Source organism: Microtus pennsylvanicus, chromosome 5 (assembly GCF_037038515.1).
Source record: "Microtus pennsylvanicus isolate mMicPen1 chromosome 5, mMicPen1.hap1, whole genome shotgun sequence".
Lineage (NCBI taxonomy): Eukaryota > Metazoa > Chordata > Mammalia > Rodentia > Cricetidae > Microtus > Microtus pennsylvanicus.
The window spans coordinates 119,370,193-119,386,620 of record NC_134583.1 but is presented as its reverse complement, the minus strand read 5'-3'; the positions used below and the strand labels follow the sequence as shown (position 1 = coordinate 119,386,620).

General features: G+C 43.0%; 1 protein-coding gene across 1 annotated transcript in view; it reads right to left on the bottom strand.

Moving 5' to 3' along the window:
• Cc2d2b (coiled-coil and C2 domain containing 2B) overlaps positions 1–16,428 on the bottom strand; it is a 78,882-nt gene that overhangs the window by 6,403 nt on the left and 56,051 nt on the right. Inside the window, exons 25-31 of the mRNA XM_075975089.1 lie at positions 16,003–16,101; positions 12,996–13,178; positions 12,631–12,828; positions 11,604–11,693; positions 7,261–7,374; positions 5,050–5,184; positions 4,591–4,713 (exon numbers count right to left, since the gene is read on the bottom strand). Of these exons, the coding sequence (XP_075831204.1) occupies positions 4,591–4,713; positions 5,050–5,184; positions 7,261–7,374; positions 11,604–11,693; positions 12,631–12,828; positions 12,996–13,178; positions 16,003–16,101 (942 nt within the window). The remainder of the gene's footprint in view (positions 1–4,590; positions 4,714–5,049; positions 5,185–7,260; positions 7,375–11,603; positions 11,694–12,630; positions 12,829–12,995; positions 13,179–16,002; positions 16,102–16,428) is intronic.

The window sequence follows — 16,428 nt, the reverse complement described above, 5'->3', positions numbered from 1 at the left end:
CCCTTCAGTCTGTTGACTTGGTAAATCGTGGGATAGGGGTTTTGTGAGCTTTCCAATTTTGCCAAAGGTACCTTTCTTTGCAGGAACTTGTGCTCCTCAGAACTACTAAAAGGTTGCCTGTTTATCTGGGCTCTGGGTGTCTGGATGTGCTTGTATTACACAGAAAGGTGTGTTCTTGATGATGTAAAATAGTGGTCAGAGAGAGGCTTATTCTGGGATGAATGTGGTAGGGCAGGAGACTGACTGGAGAGAGCCACAGCTCAATGGTAGTGCTTGCCTTGCATGCACAAAGCCCTGGGTTTAGTTCCAAGCACCATAAAAATCCACAGACACAAGCCCAACAATCACAGAAGCTTTTGAGAGCCTGCATTAGATCATGGCTTCCTGTGGTGATGCTGGCTTCTGACTTCCCTGAAGATTAAGGCTCAAGTCCCTACCAGCATTTTCTCATCCCTCAACCCATCTGTTTATGCAGCAACCAAGATGTTCTGGAAGCTCCTGGAAAGATACTTCCTGGCCACTGCAGGTGGTCACTGCGAGCTATCCCTTGGAGGCTATTCTTTTCCCTGAAATCCAAGGAGGCAAGTTCTGCTCGCTTAGCTTGTCAGACACTTTGCTGAAGCCTCGGAACTTTCCTCCCTCCTCCTGCTATGAGCTCCCAAAGAACAAACAAAAAAAAAAAAAACGCTCCCTCATATTCATGCCTTCTGCAGCAGCACTCACCTCTAGCACGAGCTAGTGCTGGGGGCCGGATTCGTTTTTTTTTTATTATTTATTATTTTTTATTTTTATTTATTTTTCCTCCTTGAAAATGTAAGGTCAAAGAATAGGGATGTGTTTTTTACCTTGTGGCAGCTACATGTAAAACAACACCAAGAGAAAACCACTGAATACCTCCTGACTGGACAAGAAATAACTAAACAGACAAAAACAAAACACAAAGCTCTCTCTAGGAGGCAGCAGCGCGGCTAGAGGGTAGCAGAGGAAGCGTGGACTGTGCAGGCTGTATGTGTGGTTGCTCAAGAAAGATAAGCACATTTCCCTTTTTTAAAAATGGCACTTCAAACAGGAAATACGAAAATACACACATATGCTTGATCTGCGTGGGGAATGTTTAGGAGAACGCACAAGGAGCTGGTGGACAGCGGTTGTTTCATAGGAGATGGGGAAATACTCTGAAGGTGGGAAAATTCTATACTCCTTGGTATTCTTGACTTTGGCCCCTGGAACTATGCATTCTTTTTGATACTATGAGTTGCCTTGAATTGACAGACACTCATGGAGAATGACATATGAATACATACCCAACATACGGCCACACAGCCATGAATAAACATTAGGTTCCTCTAGATTTGTTTAGATTTTTTCTCAATTTTTTTAATTTATCTATTTATTTTACAGTACTGAAAACTGAACCCAGGGCCTCAAGTTTGATAGGCAAGTGCTCTACCTCTGAGCTCCTTTTCTGGTCCTTACTTTAGATTTTTTTTTTTAAAGAACAAAGATAAGACAGCTCTCTATGAATATACAGTTCTGAGCTATTGTTCCAGTGTCTGCTTGAATATTGCAATACTCCCTGTCATGATGATAATGGAATAAACCTCTGAAAGTGTAAGCCAGCCCCCAACTAAATGCATTCTCTTATAATAGTTGCCTTGGTCATAGTGTCTCTTGAAAGCAATAGAACAGTGACTAAGACAGAAATTGGTACCAGGATAGTGGGGTGCTGCTTTGGGAGACCTGACCATGTTGTTTTGGGGAGTTGATTGTGGAAGGACTTTGGAACTTTGGGCTAGACAAGGATTGAGTGTTGAGAGCTCAGTGGGCTGTTCTGTACGAGTTTAGAAGATACAACTGTTGTATGAAAAGACCCTGAGAGGGAAGCAAAGACTACCCGGCCATTTGTGTGAAGACTCTGTGGTGTCTGGTCAGCTGGAGCTGAAGACTGGGAAGAGGCCAGCATCACTGAGGAGATGTCTTCTGGGAAGTGTTTCCCTGGCGTCAGCACACATGTGCACTCTGCTCACTCTCTGTCCTTCTATGTTTACTGCTCTCTGACATGCTCTTCCCCGCCCCCCCCCCCCCGCCAGTCTAAAGGTGACCTCTAACCTGAATTTGTTATTTAGCATTTCCATCAATGCCTTTCCAAATCTAGTGTACATAAAAGTGTATATCAGGAGACCACTTCCTAAATAGAACCCCAGTAGAGAATCACTGAGAGAATCAATTAATAAATGGGACCTCCTGAAACTGAAAAGCAAAGGACATGGTCAACAAGACAAAATGACAGCCTACAGAATGGGAAAAGATCTTCACCAACCCCACATCAGACAGAGGTCTGATCTCCAAAATATACAAAGAACTCAAGAAATTGGTCATCAAAAGAACAAATAATCCAATAAAAACAATGGAGTACAGACCTAAACCAGAGAACTCTCAACAGAGGAATCTAAAATGGCTGAAAGACACTTAAGGAAATGCTCAACATCATTAGTCATCAGAGAAATGCAAATCAAAACAACTCTGAGATTCCATTTTATACCTGTCAGAATGGCCAAGATCAAAAACACTGATGACAACTTATGCTGGAGAGGATGTGGGGTAAAGGGAACACTCCTGCATTGCTGGTGGGAGTTCAAGCTGGTACAGCCCCTTTGGATATCAGTATGGCAATTTCTCAGAAAATTAGGAAACAACCTTCCTCAAGACCCAGCAATACCACTTTTGGGTATATATCCAAAGGATGCTCAACCGTGCCACAAGGACATGTGCTCAACTATGTTCATAGCAGCATTGTTTGTCATAGTCAGAACCTGGAAACAACCTCAATGCCCCTCGACTGAAGAATGGGTAAGGGAAATGTGGTACATTTACACAAGGGAGTACTACACAGCAAAAAAAAAAAATAAATAAATTTTGAAGTTTGCAGGCAAATGAATGGATCTAGAAAGCATCATATTGAGTGAGGTAACCCAGATCCAGAAAGACAATTAGCATATGTACTCACTCATAAGTGTTTTTTAAACATAAAGCAAAGAAAACCAGCCTACAAATCACAATCCCAGATAACCTAGACAATCATGAGGACCTTAAGAGAGACATACATGGATCTAATCTACATGAGAAGTAGAAAGTAGAAAAAGACAAGATCTCCTGAGTAAATTAGGAGCATGGGGACCATGGGAGTGGGATGAAGGAGAGGGGAGAGAGGAAAAGAGGGGAGCAGAGAAAAATGTATAGCTCAATAAAATCAATTTAAAAAAAGAAAAAATGAAAGTGTATATATGTACATATGCACACAATGTAGTTTTCAAACTTAAGGAGTTTGTACTTTGTGCCTTATTTCACATTTTTCTTTACATTACACCTTTTCTATCCACTCTGTTGATGTGCATAGTTCTAGGCCAGCATTTCTCAACCTTGGCTGGGAATTGCAATTGGAATTGGGGAGCTAGAAGAGCTACTGATATGCAGATCCACCCTTATACTCTAAGGTAATACGCACACTGATGAGAACTTGTGCAAGCTGGTTCAGACATTTCCCAGGGCCATGGGAGAATTCGTTGTATGATATTCCACAATCCACAGACCAGGTTAGAAGTTGTAACTGTTTCTAATTCCTTGCTGTTTCATTCGGTTCATCCATTTGCTTCTCTGCTGACCGCTGTGTTTTTCTCCATGTGCAGGTTCTCCAGGGCACAGAGCTAGGTGGTTAAACTGGCGGATGTTCGACTGTATCATGGCACCAGGCAGCTTGCACTTGCCCTAGTCTCTGCTTTTTAACACTTGGTATGATCACACATCTTTTCTCTTGTCATATTTCCCTGCTTATAAGTGCGGCTGCACATGTGAATTTCGGCTTCTATGATTAATCTCTTGCCTATTATCCTATTTTCTCGCCTTCTCTCCTCCTCACTGTCTCCTTCCCCTTTCTCTTGGCTCACATAGCTCCTAGTTTGTGGACTCTGTAACTGCCTTGACTCTGGCACTCCATAGCCCTCAATCCGGACAGTGCTAGCAATCACAGTGCAGATCTGCTGGCCACAACATTTAGATCCTGGGTAGGTTCTGAACACCAGGCTTTTTCTTCCCATCTTATTTCAGGAGTAAGGAGAAGGAGCATTCCATCCTCGTCCTTGGTTTCAGGGGGATGCCTGCTCTAGCTCCTTCTCTTGCTGAAGTGGTCTTAGACCTTGCTGCCACCCTTGCTTCAGCCACACTCGCTGGTACTATTTATGTCCTGTTTTCAGTCCACAAGATAACTTCTACTGTTTGGAGTTCAGAGAAGCACTTTTATTTATAAATTTTTTATATTTGATCATCACCAGACATAAAAACCCACTATGCCATGTTGAACATTACAATGGTTATAAGATCTATATAACACTCAAGATGACATTTTCTTTTCTCAAATTCTTTTTTTCTGCAGATACACAAAAGGGGTCAAAGTAGAACAAACATAAGCTGGATGGCAGAGGATTCATCTTTGGTGAACATTGCCGAGCAATTCAACACCCATGGGCTGCCACAACTGACAAAGATTAGAAGCACTAGTAACTCTCCTGCAGGTGCACTTGAAAGAGTATTTACCTGTACACTTTGGGCTTTTGTCCCCGGGAAGTCTTTTGGCAGCAACTGTTTCCAGAAGCTTTCTTTTGAGTAGTCAAAATGCACAGCCATCGGTGTATTATTTTGTTGAATATTAAACCAGACCTATAAATACATAAACAAAACGTCGGTGTAAACCCACGGGAACACAAAACCCATGGCGGCTAAGAATGGTGCAGATGTTAGAGCCTGGTACTCAACAAAGTGGAGGAAGCCAAGGGAGGCCTGGGAAGAAGCAGGTTCCAGGGCGCTGCAAGGGCAGCATTAGCTTGGTAGTGCTATCCTTGGAAGCTCTACAGACTGGCTTTAAGGGTAAAGGGTGGCCTGATCTCTGACCCCACAGACTTCTGAGAACCACCACTTCTAAGTTCCTGGGTGATTCTATTGCGTGCTCAGGATGGTGTGATGAAATAACTCAAAATATTTCCTTCATACACTTACATTCCTATCATTGAACAAACAATCCACACTTTGCAAGGGGCAAAATGGGTCAAACTGCTTATGACACTGCCCCGTTGACGGATTCCAAAGCAAAGACTCTCCAGTTTCTTGGGTTAATACAAAAGCCACATGGCCCTGCATAAGGAAAAAGATTCAGTCATATTTTCTGTGCTTTTTACTACCTTCTATAATTATTATATAATAATTATTCTGAACTTTAAAAGTTTCTTTGGGGGTTTAAAAACCTAGCAGCAAAAACAAAACAAATAAACGAGCAATACCTCTAAAAAAAACCAAAAATACCCAAAACAAGAAAGTTCCAGAAATCCTCAGACCCAGGTAGTATGACGATTTACATTCAGAGAACCTGTGACCCAGTACCACCCTTGGGAGTTCTGTAGAGTACACTGATGGCAATAAAATTTATTACTCTAACAAAATCGATACACTTCGATGACTCTCTAACAGACTACGGTCTAGCAAATTGTCCTACAGCAATCTGTGACGGGATCACTTTTGTCTGATTCACACAAAAGAGCTGTGGGACCTCACTTTGGTTAGAATATACCAGAGACTCAATACCAGGCAGAGTAAGGGACGATAAACTGGCCTAAGACTAAGAGGGAATCATTAAAGGAGTTTAAAATGCACTAAACTGAAAGCAAGGCTGGGAACTAGAAGCTAAAGTATACGGGAAGGCAACCTAATGAATTAGAAGCCCAGGGCTGGGGAGCCGGCTCAGCAGGTGAAGACACTTGCCCAGCAAGGCTAGTGATCTGAGTTCCATCCTGGGAGCTCACGTAGATGTGCAGGGACAAGCCCACGGAGTTCTCCTCTGACCTCCACATGTGCACCTTGGCATGCTGTTCCCCCATAACTACATTAATAATGACAAATATTTATTTAGGAAAGATACTAAGAACTAGTTATGGGACCTGTTTGAAGGCGGAAGGAGAAAGCACTCCACAGTTTTCCCACGTGTCACGCATGCCACACGTGTGCTAGGCCGTGCACCTTCTCAATAGTAAATACAATTTGAAAGGTTTTCACAATAGTCATTTTTCTCTACGTGTATCTTTTTAGTGTTGACACTTTCTTAGTGAAAAATAAATACTTCAAGTAATGTTAATAATATTTAACATTTATTGTTTAAGCTAAGATTCACACTGACTTTCCTTTTAATCCGCTCTGAATTCTGTGAGGTAGGAACATTTGTTTTGCCCCTCTTTAGTGGGACGTCGGAGTTTAAGGAGGTACAGTGGCTGCGAGAGGCAGTATTCCACTTCTGGGCAGAGGTTTCGGATCTGAGAGGTGAACAAAGCTGAGCTCTTACCTAAGGGAAGCTACTGGGTGCTAACACTTGTCCCGAACCCAGCCACCCTCAAAACTGCTCTGTGTGCCCTGAAGTCCCCAGTGTCTGACCCAGAGCTCTTGTTCTTCTCTATATCTCTCCATAGTGAGAGGAAGCGTCACCCGAACCACAGAACTCAGGTGAAACTAGCCTCCTATGGTATTCCTTCCTGAATACAAATATTTGTATTTATTGAGATCGAGTGTGTTTACTGCCACCTAGTGGTACTTACAGCTACAGCAGGGGACCAATGGGCTGTTAACAAATTTGACAAACGATGAGCCATGGCAAGGGATATTGGGAAGTGGCAAAACAACAGCAACAAGACATAAGGCAAGACTGGAAGTGCTGACATGTGGATAGACAGCCACGCAGGAACAGAAGCAGCTACAAAGGACAGCTTCTGGAAGGGTATATATTCTGAATATACACAAGTATCTAAACTGAGTTGTAGAATGTTTCCCATCGGTAAGGATGTATTTTGATCAGTTCTCGTAAGGTTAAACCCTGGAAGAAACTATTGGTGTGTTTGTTCAAGGATTCCAATGTGGTATCTGAAACCCTGAATGATGGCAGTGGGTGAGGGCAGCCGCAGCTCCGTGCAACTGATGCTACATAACCCTCATATGCCATAAACAGCTGCTGTTGAATGATGTAATATAATAGTGCCAGTGGCCTTATCAAGCAGCACTGTTTCACAAGGAGAAAAAAAAAGACCCTATTCTTTGCCCTGCAGGACTTTTGGTGAACCACCATTATCCCCAAGTCACAAATGTTTGCCCATGAAACTCTCTAGTTCACCCCAATTCTATCGAATACACAGTTTAAATCTGGTTTATTCACATTTTCCCATCACTTACTTCTAGGACTGAGGTCCCCAGGAGCACCAACGCCTTCTTTCCGAAGTACAGAAAGAAATTACAGAGAAGTATGGCATGTTCTTCCTTATTTCCAATAGCCAAACTGATGCAGCACTGGGCAAAAGAAAAGGAACAAACATAATGCAATATATTCCGAAAGGAGGAGAGGAGGAGGAAGGAAGGAGGAGGCCAAGTAGAGCAAGGAACACATTTAGAGCCTTACCCTTCCTTCCTTCCTTCCATCTAAGTGTCCTGACTTTATCAGCTGCTATTAATATGAAAACAAAACAGTGCTCCAATGAGATGTGAGAAGAGAACAGGAACTTGAAAAACCAGGCTACTCTGATAATAAGACAGTTAATATGAATAGCTAGACAATATACATCTAAAATGGGGCATTTTTGTTGAGAACAAGTACTATACTGCCCTGAGCTCCAAGGAAGCATATCTGACAAGGAATCACACAGGATCTGTGGAAAAGCAATGTTTGGGGCCATGGGGCTACCAACTGTCCTGTACCAATAAAGGATTTGACTCAAAAAAAAAAAAGGAAGAAATATGGGGCTGGAGAGATGACTCAGTGGTTAAGATCATTGCCTACTCTTCCAAAGGTCCTGAGTTCAATTCCCAGCAACCACATGGTGGCTCACAACCATCTGTAATGAGGTCTGGTGCCCTCTTCTGGCCTGCAGGCATACATGTAGACAGAATATTGTATACATAAAAATAAATAAATAAATAAATAAATAAATAAATAAATAAATAAATAAGGAAGAAATAATGCCAAATAAGGAAGCATAATAGAAACATCTTTACCCTAAAGAGCTGAACAGCTGAGCTAGAGGTAAGAGATCAGATATAGGACAACAGGTAAGACTTATAGCAAGAAGCAATGGGGGACAGCGGGAAAGGCAGTCTGGTGGCCTACAACTCACCGTCATAAGTACGTTTTGTTTGGTCCCTAGAATATTTTTGTTTGCTTTAATTTTTTGAGACAGGGTTTCTTTGTATAGCTCTGGCTGTCCTGGAACTTGCCATGTGGACCAGGTTGGCTTCAAACTCACAGAGATATGGCTACCTCTGTCTCTGGAGTGCTGGGATTAAAGGTATGTGTCACCATGGCCTTAGTCCCTAGAATTATTTTAAAAGGAAAATTTTGTGTAAAACTCTGGATTTCTACCTTCTGTTGATGTGGCTTAATTGTTCAAACGACAGCTAGCTGTTAGGTCTCTCGGGCTGTCCAAATACAGAGATGAGCTCAAACTGGACTACAGGACTTCTTGTGTTTAGATAAAAGCCAGCAGTCTTCAGGCACTTGAGGGACCTGCTGCCATTTGCAGAAGGACTCATTTCCCTTACCGCTGGGAAGGGACATATGGCTGCTGTGCTGTCTACCACTATGTCAGAGCACATGCTAGCCTCCAGCTTCCCTCAGTGCCACAGGTGCCTGTTTCACATTACAAGCATCCTAGCCCTTCCCACCTCCTCCCCACCCTAAGCTCCCTCCAGCTTATGGGCTTCCCTCCCCTCAGCTATTCATCTTTCTTATCTGACTAGTCCTACTATTTTCTCTCTTATGTATATATTCTCTCTATATCTCTTGCTATGCTCTTACTCTCTTTCTCTAACTCCCACTAACTCTCTCTTATCTTCACTATTTTCTCTCCTACTCTCTATCTCCTGCTGGCCATTTTCAGTTTACCTCTTTTTCTCTCTGCCCTGAACACCTTCAGATGACTCTGGATGTTCTCTCTCTCATATCTACAACAAAGGCCTTAGCCATATCATGGAGTGGTCATGCCAGCAGTTTCTTTACTGTGCACCCTGAGATACAGTAGCAATCTGCAGTTGAGTGACTACGTGCTGATGAGACACACAGTCCCCAGGTCATTCCAGCCCCAGAGAGGCCAGGCAGATGGGGTGGCATGAGGATGCCGGCAAGCTCCGGGCATCAACTGTTTATTCAACAGCGTGGGAACATTTTATGGAAGCCGAACAAGAGATACGGCCACACCAGTGTGTCCCGGCTGCATCTGACACTAGATGACAGGGTTAGGAGAGAGAGAGAGTAAGGAGAGACACTAGCCAGGAGGAGTCTCAACCACGTAGTAACACCTTAGTTATGGGCACTGATGTGGTCAGGGAGGTCATGCTCAGGGCAGGACTGAATGCTTGTTTTCAGCTAGCTTCTTAAATGTTCAACATGACCATAATGCCCTTGAGCATGTTTTGATTAGATAGTCTCAAAGGAATCTAGATTAAAAAACAGCATTTCTGCCTGGTCTCAATTGTTTGGCTGGAACCTCCAGCTCACTTCTGCTTGATCCAGAAAGCCTCATTCTTCTCTCTCCAAGCCCCACCCTCTCAGAGAATCTCCAACAAAGAAAAGGCACCGAAAGCCCAGTTCTGCATTCTTGGTAGCCACCGTAGCTCCTCTCCAAGACCCTGCCTAAAGTATACCATACTTGGGCACAAACCCAGTTCATGGAGGATACATCATCACCCCTTGTCTACATGGTATTTAAGTTTCCTCCTTTAGTTCAGGGACGTGATGTCTTCTGCTCCTTCTCCTGCCGCAATCTCTGGAGGACTCACCTGGGAGTTACTTTGCTCAAAATAAACCTTACCAGAGACCAGCTTCGAAAAGTATACCACTTACCAGGGTAGGGGCATGGAGATTAGAAAAATAAGTAAAGAGAATGAAGATGCAAATGAAAATAATAAAACAGAAACAGAATAGTACCTAGAGGGAGTTCCAGTGAATACTGAAATCCCTGTGTTTAATTTTCCATATACTTTTACACCCCAATACAACAGGGGGCAGAAGACAAAAGACTGCTTTAACATGATACAGAAAACAACTTGAACAATTATTTGTTCCAAAACTTTAGACATCAAGGCATTAATTCTTGAGAAAAGCATTCTGTTGTTTATACAGTGAACCTACCCTAGATCAAGTATCCTGAAGGCAGCCATCCCTAAGTCAAACTTCCTAATTCAAAAGAAGGAGCAGAAGTATGCTAGAATTCTCTGATCAAGGGGAAGTGGACCTACCTGCATGGACCATCCTAATGTCCCAAACACTAAGCAACCACACCCTAGGTCAGGGTGCGTAGCCACACTTCTTGTCAACAACTCTGAGCAAGCTAAAACTCTCTGACCTTCAGACAAGGTGGAAATAGGTTCACATTTTTGGGCCTCCACAAAACCTGTTCTTTTACTTTTTCAACTCAGCTCGATCTGGTTTACTATGTCAGTAGGGATCTACTATCAAAGTACAGAAAACCTATTACCAATCTTTGGATCCTGGAGCAAAACTATCTGCATACATTCACTTTAGTCCCACCTAGTGGAAGGCAGGGAAGTAAACTATTAAGTTAGTTCTATATGTCTTAGTTCATTTTAGCCCAAATCCAACCCCTTCAGGAAGTCCAAGTAGATGCTAGCAGAGCCGTCAGCTCAGCTCCAGATCATCCGTTCTCTCCCAGGGCTTTTCTTTCTTTCTCTTTTTGTCAGTCTCACTACATTTCTCCAGCTATGCTGGAACTCCCTCCGTAGACCAGGCTGGCCTTGGACTCACAGAGATCCGCCTGCCTCTGCCTCCTCAGTGCTGGGATTAAAGGTGTGCACCACCACCACACCAGCTCTCTCTTATATTTGTACTATCCAGCTGAAAATACATATTAGATGTTTAACGCTAAATTTAAGTATGAGAGGAAATAAAAAACAAGTGTCCCTCTGCTTCAAAGAGAGTATAGCTGAGACATATGTTTATACAGCATAAGTGCGGGTCAATTTAAAAGCCACTCCATAAAAGCTAAGGTAGGAAGGAAGGTTTCCAGGTTTGGAAAAAAATATAGAATCCCAGTTAAATGTAAATTCCAGATAATATTAAGTGTGTGTCAAATATTGCATGGGTCCTGTATTCCACTTGGCAATCTGTCTGCAAAGAACCAAAAATGGACGGTAAGGAAGAGCACAGCTGCAGGAGCTCTCCATTCAGAGGAGGGGACCAGGGACACATTTGAGAAGTGACATGCTTGCTGTAGACATTAGTCTGACCGTTTCCGCAGAGACAATCCACACTGCTCTGGAGGATGTCTTAATTCTGCACTGCTAAAATTCCCACAGAATAAAAATATTCATGAGGAATTACTCTGAATTTTGAAAACAAATCATCTTAATGATTTATTTCCATAAATCATTAAGGAGCTGGAAAGCCTCCACGAGTTATCAAATACTTCCACATCTCACAAGGCAGAAACTGCATAAGAAGTGCTACTTTAAGAGGAAAGGCAAGTGAGAAGCATTTTACATTTTAACTATACGATGTCATTTCTTACCTCTGATGTCATCCATATTTCAAAACCATCATTCTCATCTAATGTTTCTGTTGTAAAAGGAATCAAAGATACAAATCGAGCGATGAGGTCCTGGAATAATATTAACCGACGTCACTGAGTATGTCCGTTGTCCAGCCCAGTGCTTTACACACGTTCTCCCTCAGAGCACACGGCAGGCCTCTCAGGGGACCGAGAAACAGGCTCAGAGTGATGAAGTAACTTGTTCAGACTCACAATGGTAATATTCTACATGAGGCTATGGGGATTGGGCCCAGATGGCCTGACCCAGAGAGCACTTGCTAGGCACTACATTATATTGTAATAAATTATTAGAATTTAAAATACTGTAACACTGTATCAACAGGTCAACATTTTAAAAGGTGCAAAACAGCGGAGGTTTGACTTGCTTTGCTTCAGAATTTTTCTGAGTTTCTTTCCTTATAAACTTACACGGAGCTGCTGCAGCTGGAGAAGGGGATGTGTCCTGCTTCCTCGACAGCACAAGCCACACTGAGGAATTCCCCTCCCCACCAGCATTCGGCAGACTGAGACCCAAAGGTAAAAAAGGAGCACACAGAAACCCTTTTAACATTCAGTGATGTGTGACAGATCCCCTTCCTGCACAGCCTTGACTCTGCACTGACGACCTCATGCAGGCCCCACAGTGCTCCACAGATGCTGGAGAATACCTTAGCTTCATGCAATAAAGTCACATGCCCCCGGTACTCCACGAGCACCCTAGAATACTGTTAGTTCCAGGGCAGTGGGTATTAAGAGGCACCGGCATGAAGAAATCACAATGGAAAAGCAGAGTACAGTAAAAAGCAACCTAAACCCAGGCTTTGGTTTTTAGCTCTCAGGATCCTGTTAGGAGAGCTCTGTAACTCACAAATAACAAATTGTCTGAAGAGAACGAATCACCTAGGTTAACCCCCAAATAAAAGATATACCTGATTCTTCACACGTGCGCTATAATCTCCACGAAGCTGCTAAAAACAGTAACTGAAAGAAAAAAAATGTCACTCACAAGGGTAGCACTCGAGTCCTGAAGAAATATATCCAGAAGCTGCTGCGGTGGATTCAGCGCCTTGATGTATCTTGTTACAAAGACCTGCATCCCTTCACCATTAAAAACAGTGGTCACGACTCTTCGGTTGGGAAACATGGCCTTACAGTTCCTGGTAAAAGTCTGTGCTCGCTGCAAAATGTCCATTTGATCTAAAAACTAGAATCAGATTTAAAATAGTTTGACACCGTGCCGCTCCCCCCATCCCCCCAGAAAACAAGAGAAAAACCACTGCTTACTTACAACTTTGAAATTACAACTGGTTTTTAAAAACAGTTTCCACTCTTTTGATGATTTGTTTCAGAACAATTCGGGGTGGAACCTACCTCATCTAGTTTCGGATTGAACATGATATATGATATCTGAGGTTCAATTGTAGCAAAAATATTTAGGAAGGTACATTCTTTTGGATTCTGCCCACTGCAGTCTTCTCTAGGAGGGACGTAGGTGTTACTCCAGGTGTACCCAAGCAAAACGGGCGGAATGTTCACTTGAAATGTCCCGCTAATCTGAAAGAACACGTGATGAGAATCAGTATCAGCTAAACCTATATCCCAGATCAGTCTTCTCCCCAGGAGAGACTTGGCTTCCAGGAACATGGGCTCCTGCTGGGGATAACCAGGCTCTCTAGGGTGATCCATGGGCACCCTTGACACTTTGGACCCCAGACCAATATGTGTTCTGCAAAGAGAGAAAAAATAAGAAAAACTAAAGAAGCAGATCACCACACCACAGTGATTGGTTAGAAAATCTAATTTAAGGTACTGGAGTGATGGCTCAGTAGTTAAGTGTGTGTCCTGCTCCTCCAAAGGATCCTGGTGTGGCCTCCAGTGCCTATGTCAGGGGGCTCACAACAGCCTGCAACTCCAGCTCCAGGGGGTTTGATGCCCTCATCTGGACTCTCGAGCACATACCCACACATGTAGACAGAATCCAAAGTAAGATAAACCTTAAAACAAGAAAATCTAATTCAGGCTCAAAGAAGATGCTGAAAGATCGCTTTATGTTCTGCATTTGAGTCTGGAGTGTGTGTGTGCGTGGGGGGGGGGTATGTAATGGCAGGAAAAACAGCCCCGCGCAAGATGGAAACAGGGATCATGAATGTAGATGAGAAACTGAAGGGGCGGCAGCAGCTAATGGGGTTACTGAGCCCGTGCTATGTAAGACGCTGTACCAAGTGCTGGTGCAGGGTTTTCTCGTCAGTGAGGCCCTCATCTTTATTTAAAGTATTAGATTTGAGGTTCTAAGAGTTGATAATTTGTGAAAGATCATAGAACTAATGAGTAGGGGAGCCAGGATTATAATCCATATTTGTTCATCTTCGAAACCCACACTTCTTAACTACCTGCCCATCACACAGCCTGGTCTGAGGCTGAGAGATGTCTGCAGAGATTCGCAACTATAGGAAGCCCTGCGCCTCTCAACACTTGGATCTCTTTATCGGCAATATGTTCCATTATGGCTTTGTGCGAGTGCCTATAACATCTTCCTATCTTCCAGCTATTATCTACGATCTGCTTCTCTAAAAACAAAACAAAAAAGTCAGCAGTTTCGGTTGGTGCCATGACAGAAGGGCTGTGGACACATAAGCAAAATGTAGGCAGAAATCTGGATGGCTGAGGAACTCCTTCCCTGAAATGGGGACGATCGCCTTGTTCTTTCTCCCTGCCTCTGGTAACAACACAGCTATGAAGCTGGAGTTGAAGGGAAGAGTTTGCCCTTCTGAGAATAAAGGACACATAGTAAGGACATGGAGTAGAAGGGTAAAGACAGCTTGGGTTCATGACAATCCTTGAGCAGCTGCCCGGGCATCTTTACTAGGGAGGTAAATAGACCCCCAACTTACATCAGCCATGCTTGATTTCTTGTGGTACCTGACCTAATCAAGTCCTAACTAATATACACACGATTAATTCTCACGTAAATGCCCTCAAGTACTTGTGAATTTATTGAAATGTTTACTTCAATGAGTCAAGTAAGAAAAACTGTGATTGAACTTTTCTTTGGGCTGCCAGCTCACAAATAAAGACATGGACTTATTGTTATTTATGAAAGCTTGGCCTTAGCTTAGGCTTGTCCCACCAGCTCTTATAACTTAGATTAACCTGCTTTTATTCATTTATGTTTTACCATGTAGCTTTTTACCTTTCTTTCATTTTGTATGTCCAACTCCTCCTTGTGTCTCCTCAGTGCTCGATTATCTCCTCCTACTTCCTCTCTCTGCCTGGGAGTCCCGCCCATACCTCCCGCCTAGCTATTGGCCATTCAGCTTTTTATTAAACCAATCACAGCAATACATCTTCACACAGTGTGCAAACATCCCACAACAACAACAAAACAAACAAGTTACTGAAACATTCTTCTTCTGTTACCCTACACCTCCACTGTCCTAGTGGCCCAGGAAGAGAGAAGTTCTACTGCTACCCTTTCCACTCACAGGACCCAATCCCATATACCACCGAAACACCATATACCACCGAAACACCATATACCACCAAAACACCATATACCACCAAAACACTATGGCCATACCACACTGCACTAAAATGTTAACCCCCCATCCCATATACCACCAAAACACTATGGCCATACCACACTGCACTAAAATGTTAACCCCCCCCCCATTCCATATACCACCAAAACACTATGGCATACCACACTGCACCAAGATGTTAACCCCCCATCTATCCCATATACCACCGAAATACTATGGCATACCATGACGCACCAAAATGTTAAATCCCCTGCCCACCAGACAATGACCTTGAGATAGGAAACTCACTTCTGACTTTTCAAATCCTCCGTGTCTGACATAGCTTCTGGGATTTTAGATACCTTGCTTAAGATCTTTCAATAGGGAAGTAACTGAGCCTAAATTGGAGTCTAGACTGGAGTTTCACACTTGCTGGTCATGCTGGCTCATTGCTGCTATTGAACTTAAACAGTGAAGCCCCCAGGGTCTTGCAGAGGCCAGAGCTCATAATTACCTGACATAGTTCATAAACAAGGCAGGTGAGGCAAAAGTCTTGGCACCCGGGTCTGGCGTTAGAAAGGCCTTTATGCAAATACAAATTTTGCTTTCTAACTTAGGACTAGCTGCTTTATTTCCTGTCTTAATTAACACTTTTAAAATGCAAGAAATAAGTTTACAAGTATCCCCTAGAGATAGTCACACCCTGTAAGTACTCTAAACCTCATGACACTTGGTAATATAGGGTCATTTTTATAACCTTCCAACCTGTCAATCACAGACTCTGACTCGATGACATCAGAAAGTGCTTTTATTAGACAGAAACAAATCTTGGAATAATTAGCAAAGAACTTTTCTGTTACCTCAGACTGTTGCAGAAGAGCTGAGAAAGGGAAGCTGACAGAGCCCAGCCAGTTCTTTTGTACGTAGGAGTGAGCACTGCAGCTCTTAAGACAATGGTCCTGTTAAAGCAAATTGAAGTCAAACTCAAAAAATGGCCCCATAAGATGGATACTTTTACAAACTCATAGAGAGGTATAACAATTCATTTTTTGTTTCTCTCTCTGTGTGTCTCTGTGTCTCTGTCTGTCTGTCTGTCTCTGTGTGTTTGTGTGTTTGTGTGGTGTCTTTGGGTGCAGTTTGCATCCCTATCTTATTGGGTGTCTTTCTCTCTCACTCTGTCTTATTCCTTTGAGGCAAGGTCTCTCCATGAACTCATGTATGTAGTTGAGACTGACTTTGAACCTATACCTCCCAAGTGCAGCCCTGAACCACACACAGCTAAGAAA